The sequence below is a fragment of the Haemaphysalis longicornis genome, unplaced genomic scaffold (assembly GCF_048455015.1).
Source record: "Haemaphysalis longicornis isolate Haplotype H1 unplaced genomic scaffold, Haemaphysalis longicornis Haplotype H1 scaffold_7, whole genome shotgun sequence".
NCBI lineage: Eukaryota > Metazoa > Arthropoda > Arachnida > Ixodida > Ixodidae > Haemaphysalis > Haemaphysalis longicornis.
Window position 1 is genome coordinate 165,859,785 of NW_027526422.1, and position 8,648 is coordinate 165,868,432.

General features: G+C 44.2%; 1 protein-coding gene across 1 annotated transcript in view; it reads left to right on the top strand.

Moving 5' to 3' along the window:
• Positions 1-6,108, top strand: part of LOC144145442 (monocarboxylate transporter 13-like) — a 53,586-nt gene extending 47,478 nt beyond the window's left edge. The window contains exon 4 of the mRNA XM_077677066.1: positions 5,884-6,108. Within this exon, the coding sequence (XP_077533192.1) occupies positions 5,884-6,044 (161 nt within the window). The 3' untranslated portion in view covers positions 6,045-6,108. The remainder of the gene's footprint in view (positions 1-5,883) is intronic.
• The last annotated feature ends 2,540 nt before the right edge of the window (positions 6,109-8,648 follow it).

Here is an 8,648-nt window from a genome sequence, read left to right on the forward strand (position 1 = left end):
AATTGCTGTATACGATCGCATCTTGCATCTTGGTAAAACTCAAGCTTCCGTAGTTAACATATTCTAGATAGGAAATCCCAGGTGCATACTGACGTAGTCCCCGAAGTTCCCTGTATGTTGAAGCGGATGGGTTGTTTACCCTGTTATATTTGTTTCATTTTCATTATGGGACGTAGGCATTTTTTTGTAAATGAAACAAGCAACAGGTCCGAGTTGCCGAAGTCCAAGAAGATAGATGCACTGAACAAAGGCGCTTGCCTTTTGCCATTTGGCCACATGTCACCGGACGAGTGTGGGAAAGCCCATTGGTGTCGTTACGGCTTATATATTTTGCCTCGGAGGTCCCATCGTGCTAACAAATCTTGTGGTCCTATTTTCGCAACGCTTAACATATTCAATGGTGTGAAAGGCGAAGAAAAATACTTATTCAGTTCTCCTACATACGAAAGAGGATTCTAAGCAGCTTAAATGTTTTAGACTCATAGGCTGATGGCAGTTACCTAAAATTTGTTGACAAAGTAAATTCTCGATTGATTGATTCCAGGTTTAACGCCCCTACGCTACGCAGGCGATGAGGCTGTAGTGAAGGACTCCGGAATAATTTTGATCACCTGGGATCTTTAACGGGCGCCGAAATCTTGAACACAGGGCGTGATGGAGAAATGTGTGGAATATAATACACCGCTGTATATAGAATTATCAAAGAAAATGAAAAAGCATTTGACACACTGCCCACATCAGCAGTAATAAAGACCGTAATCAGCAGTAATAAAAGTAATAAAAGCAGTAACAAAGCAGTAAAAATTATGTGAACACAAAGTAGACGAGCCATACAATGCGCTCTTCAAAGTTGCTTATCGCGGACCCGCGGGTGCAATCCAACTTCATGAAAGAACTTCTAAGTTTCCTATATGAAGGGATGTCGGCAAGGGTACAAAATGTCTGCCTAGTTTTTGACAGCGTGTCTGGAGAAGTGTACACAAAACTTAGGTGGAGGGGGAGAAGAAGGCTGAGAATTAACGGGGAAAATCTGAGCCACCTAACGTCGGCAGACGACATTGGTCGTCTTCAGACGTTTTGTTCACTCGAAGCATCAGTGATTTGCAAATGTTCCCCGAAAGTATGGCTTAAAAATAAACAAACAAATCGAAGGTATTGTGCAATCTGCATGCCAAAACACCTGACTTTAGGGCAGATACCATAGCTATGGAAACAGTAGGCGAGTACTGGTATCTCGGGAAAATCATATCTGCTAGCCCAGACCACGAAAAGGAAGTTACCCGCAGAAATACCGTGGGCTGGGCAGCTTTCGGTCAGAATTCATATATCCTATCTAGTAAGCTTCCTGTGTCCCCCAAAAGGCTGGTATTTATTCAGTGCGTTTTCCCGTAATGACGTGTGGGGAAGAGACGTGGGGTCTCACTAAACGACTTGGAAGGAAACTTCGATCAGCTGAGTGGGATATGGAACTGAGAATGTCAGGGGTCACGATGAGGGATGGAAATCAGCCGCGTGGGTTGTGGAACAGACTAAGGTTGAATACATTCTGGTTGAAATTCAGCGGCGGAAATGGGCATGGACGTGTCACATCATGCTCCTCGGGGAGAACAGGTGCACGGTCCGTTTAACAGTGACTCCCAAGAGACCGTAAAGGCTATAGGGGTCGGCCGAGGACTCTATAGAAAATTGAGCTGCGAACATTCGGTGGGAAAGCATGCACTCGGCTAGCACTGGACAGACATTGCGGAAGAGGCTTTTGTCCTGCAGTTGACCCAACCAGGCTGATGATGATGATGATGATGATGATGATGATGATGATGATGATGATGATGATGATGATGGTGATAATGATGACTCTCTCCGTCCTTTCGATCGCCTGTAGTAATGCGAACAAATGGAGTGTCTCCCAGTGTCTTAAGGCATGAGACACGTCAGGTGCATTTAGTAGACGCGCTATTCACGCATGAATTCTGGATTGGAAACTTTGCGGGTCAGGGAACTCTGTCACAGCTGGTGCGCTGTTGCGTGAACGGAGTGACGGCTTGATGTCGCACGACCACGACATCAAAGTTACATTGAAACTGGTCTCATTACCTTCTTTCTCAATGCCCCGTACTCCATGCACAGGTTTGTGTGTCTTCAGCCTTTTGGCTAGTAAAGAGTTGTTACTCAGATATAATCGAGGATTACGCTTCCTAAAATCACACATTGCGAATAGAATACAGCATGCACATTGTAAATAATAATAAAAGCGAGTATCAGAACAGGAAAGGGTGCATTCATGATGGATTACTCTGCAAAAAACACTTATTTCTGAACAGACTCAGAAAAGGACAGCGATATCTATTTCATATCCCAATAACGCAAACAAACATACAAAAGTACCCGTCAGAAATGAAGTACATGGTCAAAAGATAGTGGTAAAACATTAAAAGTATGATTGGTGTTACCATAGAAAGTGATAGAAATCATGAACAAGGAGATCCAAGGTGATAATATTGCTCTCTTCTTTCTTACTGTTTATTCGTCGATATCTCTGGTATTTATTAGCGATCTACCTTTGTTCAGTTAAAATGTGGTGAGAAAACATTGTTCCAAATTTTTGCTTCCGCGCACTTGAAACAGCGTTTCCCGTATGTGTTATTGAAGAGAGGATATGAAAATGTGCCCGTGTAGACAGAGCCGCTGTTGGTGCCGGGTCTTTCGGAGAGTGTTTCGGAGAAAAAGAAGTTGCTACAAATTGTTTTATGTGCCAGTAGAACACTATAATAGTCTCGTAGGTTAAAAAGAGCCATTATTGCGGTAGTACCAAATAGAGGTATAGAAAGAGTACAAGAGTGAACATAAAGAGGCAAATACACCAACCAAGGGCGTTTATTCAAAGCGGTCCCAACGTTTCGGAGCCAACTCGGCTCCTTCATCAGGGGTGACTGTGTACGACAAGAACCAGCGGTTATATCGGTGTCTTCTTTTTTTTTCTCCGCCAACACAAAAGCGACGTTCACAAGTCCGACACTCAGCTCAGTTCATTGGCCGAGCACTGCGAAAAAGCTGACCACAGGAGTAACTTTGACGGCGCGCAGGTGATTGGCACCGAAACCAATTGCTCACAAAGATTACTCCTTGAGTCCTGGCACATACAAGGGAACCGGCTTGGCCTGAATAGATCCCTCGGAGCCCTTCCCACCATCTGCGCCCACGGCCTCCGACACGCAAAGGCAAGATTCCAGTAAGAAAAAAAGAAGACACCTATATAACCGCTGCTTTTTGTCGTACACAGTCACCCCTGATGAAGGAGCCGAGTTGGCTCCGAAACGTTGGGACCGCTTTGAATAAACGCCCTTGGTTCGTGTATTTGCCTCGTTAAGTTTAACCCAACCAGACAGGGTTCAGTCGAAGTTGTTCACATTCAAGAGTGAACATAGTTTACTTTTCTCAAGGCTCTTTTTTAGAAGCATATTAGGCGCCCGATGGATGTGTGATACGTAAATCCCGTATACTTAATACAATATGGTAATCGTGATTTCAAGACAGAAATGCATTGGGTGCGACAGATAGCAGTTTAAAACTGTTGTCGGGCTTTGGATAAACTGAAACATACAAAGCAAATGTCTTTCCCCAGTTTGATTCAATAGGTCGTCTGTTTAACGCATCGTCCGACGTCACAGAGCAATGTAATACCGTATCGACCTTTTCTAAGTTTTTATTAGTGATATTGAGCTTGCCCACAGTATAATATACAGATCTGTAGGGTGATCTAAAAATGACTGAGAACCGATGGGAATTCAGCAGTCCAACACTGTGGGGTCGGTATCAGCATGTGCCCATATTAAATTTCCACCTGTAGGAATTTCTTGTGCATGACACCCACACGGACAACTCCGGCATTATTGCTACTGATATTTTCACTGTTAGATTTCTTCCGCGGATAAGATATTGTAGCTTCGAAGCTGCCTCCAAAGACATTCCCCTTGTGACAGCGATAGCTAAGTAGCAAACGCGGCTTCGGGGCTACTGCATTTTTTTGCTCGTACCAAATATGTCCTCAACATGGCTCCTGTTCATTACATTCAGCACAAAAGTGAGGTTAATTACACCTAACGTTCACCTGGCAATCAAACAGTAAGTTTAATTGCTGTAAAATCGTGGAAACAGCCACTGTTACAAAATGAAGCAAAAAAGACAGGGCTCCTATTGACACCTTATCAACAACGGCTTCATTTTGTGATTAGCAAAGCAGACCCACTAGACCTACGCTACTCAAGTGAACTCAACCATGACTTGAGCAGGTAGTTTTATCACTAGGCACTCCCGAAATGGCAGAGCAAAACACAACACCGGTCTTTTGAGTCTGGCAACTATTTGGCATCTTTCACTGCATTTTAGGTGCGGAGTACACTAGGACCGCACAATGTCCGTCCGCGTCCGTGCGCATAGCATTTAGAATCGTAAGAAATCACACAGGCACCGGCAGGATTCGAACTCGTGTCTGGTAGACCAGACAGCGTTAGTGTCAGTCGTCTTACCAATTGGGCTACGACCGTGAGTCAGTACGCGATATTCAAACGGCTTACTCCCTCGCCGGTAACGGTGAGGAGTACCTGAGGACCTCACGATGTCCGTCCGTGTCCATCCATGCGCACACCCTTATCTAGCAAAAATCAAGCGAAATTTGATTTTAGTCATAAGTTGCAGTTTCATTTATGGAATAATCAATGTGCAACTCACGGCTCAAATAGAATGATGGTCGTGGCGCAAATCGGATGTCACTCGGGGCGCAACTTGGATGTCATTTAAAGTCCCCGGAGTGGAGATGCGCCGTTTTTGTAGTAGATCTTACTTCGGTGACCTAGCTCCAAACAAATACTATAAAAATAGTCTTCGTTGCTTTATCGGCTGCTTCCCATGATCATGACCATGACCAAACCCGGCTGACGTAGCAGTAAGTGTTGGGCACAAATTGATTTGTTTCGTAAGCACGTACCTTTGCAACTTTTTGACGCTAAATCTATATGCACGCATCGTCGAACATTTTAAAGTTTATGCAAGAATATCAAGACCGACAGCAAAGACAATGAGAAAAAAAGAGGAAAACATAGCCAATGTGGCGTAGTCTCGCTTAGTCCCGTCGTCTGCGATGTTTTTCTTGGAGTTGCAGTGTACAAAGAAATCCTTCAGAATACCCTTTTTCGCAAAGATGTCGCATTTTCGCGTTACAATTTCTGTGGGCAGATATATTACTCATGCAGTTTCATATTATGCAAAGAAAGCTAGCATTTGTATTTCGTTACTGGTTTGAATACTGTTAATACTTGCAGTTACCAAACAAAAATCAGGTACACGAGATACAGGAAAACGAGGGTCATCTTTAGAACAAAAGCGGGTGAATGGCGTAATAATAAGAACAACGCCACTTCTTGCACCCGCAGTAGAGAGCTAAAAGAACCATTTTTTCTCCCTTTTCGGAATTAATGTGTGTGCTTGCGACATTTTGAGTATCGTGTGGTTAAGTTACTTGCTGTCCCAACTGGCACAATCGGCGATAATTCTCTTTTATACCAGAAGTATAAAATAGCAGCTGTTAATTCATTCGCGCCCATTTATCGGCACAACATTTTGAAGCAAAGGCGAGGGTGCCATAGAACTTTCCCTGCGGCGCAATGAAAAATTAAGAAGGGATTTTAATTTTCGCTGTATATGCTATTACTCGTCAGCACATCCTCATAAATTCTTGCAGGAAGAAGTTAAAATGTTATAATGGTTGATGAAAGAAAAGGTTAGTAAGAATTCGCAGCCTGATTATATTTACCGTGTAGCCTACCGAACCGCACTTTCTTTCATGAGTTGGTGTAAACATGCATCCTTTTCTGTTGCCGATTGCAGGTTTCTTCCGGGACACTCTGGAGTCGTACGACAACTTTTACCGTGTCTTTGGAGCTGTGAATATTGTAGTTTCAGTGCCTTTGTTTTGCATAACCTACCGAGACCATGCAAGAAAAAGAGAGTGGCAGGTCAACCACGAGGGAGCCCTATCTGCGGGGTAAACAATTCGTTCGCATACCCTGATGGCTGCTATGGCTGCCTCACTATTTTTCGGTGTCCGAATAATTAGAGTTCGACTACTACTGTATGTCCCTGATCGCTGCCTGTGGTTGCGTGGGCGGGTCAGCGTTGTTTCACGTGAATCTGATATTATGCGAATGGGTCCGAAGACCACCGCCACACAAGCCCGGTGGTCTTCGGCAGCGGCATTTTACAGCAGAGGTTACGGGAAGGGAAGGCGGAGAAGACTGCTCTCCGGTATTGTAGGGTGCTGCCACATTTATTCTCACCTTTTAAGTGATAAGGGCTGCATAATCACATTACAATTGTTATTCTTTACCTTCTTTCAAGATGGAGGTGCAAATGCGTATGTCCCCGTGGATGCAGATGTTGTTGAATTTCTCGATGGGTATGAGCCAGGCATTACCCTTGTCGTCATGAAATCACCCCTGTCATTAAAGTTATCGTCCCCGCTAAGGGCAGCCATGGCCTAGGTCTGCCTTGCGTCGTTCTTCCGCTACAGACTTCAAAGACAAAACTGCCAGGGCATCAGTCACTTCTGATCGCTTGTGAATGGAAAGGCTTCAATGTTTGGCTGAACAACTGCGAAGGCGCTCTGCTTCCGCCTAAACGCTTGTATTCTTGTCCGTTGTATCATTTGCATCCTTGTCCGTTCCGACGCATTGCATTGCGATCCACTTCTGCCTTTATGATTTTTATTGGCTTCTGCCTTTAAGATTTGTATTTGTGTGGGCGAATACGGTTGATGTCTCTGTTGCTATGTTGGCTGTTCATCTGCGTTTTTCCGCTCCTTCATATTATTCGCTGAGTATTGGCCCACACAGCTCAAAATTTAGACAAATGTTGTTGCAATTGCGTTTACTACCCGGCTTAGAGGTGTTCTCTGAGAACTTTGGCGTACCTCCGCACATTTTTTACACCAAGCTTATTTTTTCATCAGTCGCCTGCTGTCTCTACTGTCTGTAGGCTACTTTGCGTGGGCATGCCTTGGCCACCACGCCGCGTGTTGGACTATCCAAGTTAAGTAATGCTCTCGAATTATTGAGCAATCCAGAGCCGTTGCTTTTATTAAAAATAATTTGATCCTCTAAACGACTAACGGGATGACCAGTTTAAAAACGTACAAATATTTCTCATTTCACTACCCTACTGACCCGAATGCTCCCCCTTTTTGCAGGGACCCAGAATTTGAGTGTAGGGTCATGTGCTCTGGTGAAATCCCAAAACATTGTGAACCCGAAACACTTATTGTAATGCGTTTCTTCCAAACCATCTTCCCACTTTCACAAAGAAAGATTCTTAACCTTCTATTCCGATATGTATTGCGATCTTTCATAGCAAACGGGGAGGGTGGGAAAAATTGCGGTTCTAGCTTTTTACATAGGGAATTTGCTTTTTGCTGCACTGTAGTGCACTTCCGAGTGGAATTCTCTCCAAGCCCACAGAAGAACAATTTTTGTCCAGCGATCATCTGACTATGAAGACCGCCAACGTGATGTGACCAAATAAATTGTAGTTGCGAAGCCTTAGCTCATACCAAACCAAACTTTTATCAAACAGAACTTCTCTTCTTTTTTGCAATAAAATACATCATTTATTCTCGTTATTTAATACAAGATTGCCATCAGTTGTTGCCAAATTTGAGAAAGTCCTTGAATATGGCTGTTTGTACACCCATGAACCTAACCAGAAATTTGTGTCGCCAATAAAATTTTTGCCTATACGAGGACATGATTAAATCGACAGGTATCGTCATCACAAAAACACGGATAAGGAAACTTCATCAGGCGGTGGAATTACGTGTTCACGGTGTAGTAGCGACTTCCAACTGGATGATTATTTGGGATGAACGTCCTTTTAGAATTTGGCAATGAGCAATAAATACAAGGAACAATTACTTTACACGTACATACTGTGATTTCCCAACAGCAGCAAGCAGACCTCAAATAAAATAGAGCACAAAACCAACTGCGTAGTACTGGAGATAATAGGATGGTGGTAGGGTGCAAACAGAGCCCCACAAATTGTTGAAAATGCGCGGTAAATAAATAATCAACCACAAAGGAAAGCTTCATGTCAAGTTCTTATGGTCGGTAAACAAGATGTCTTAGACCTTACGTAATGCGCCGGGGAGAGAGAGAGAACCACTTTATTTTACAACTGTGGATTAGAGGGGAAGGGATGGCCGAAGCTCGTATGGCTCCAGCGACTGCAAGGCCCGTTTCGGTTAGACTTTCCTGCAACGTCAGGTTACAGCTCCACAATGCCTGTCCCCAGTAGTGGGGTGTGGAGCATAAGGAAACGGGTCGTGTGGACACTAACAGTGGAAGGGAAAGTGGTAGCAATGTGCAGTGTGGTAGAAATGAGGGCAGTGTGGTGTTGGAAACCTTGTACAGGTGCGTGTGTGCGAGCGTGGTTGTGTGGGGAAAGCAGTGAGCGTGTAGGACGCGCCACCTGTTCGTGGCAGCATGTCCTAGTGACGGGTGCCGTGAGTATAGTGCCTGCAGAGGAGTGGGTAGTGCTGGACGACTTTCCGATATGTTAGTGGTTCATACCAAGAGCCGTTAGGACACCGTAGTTAGGCG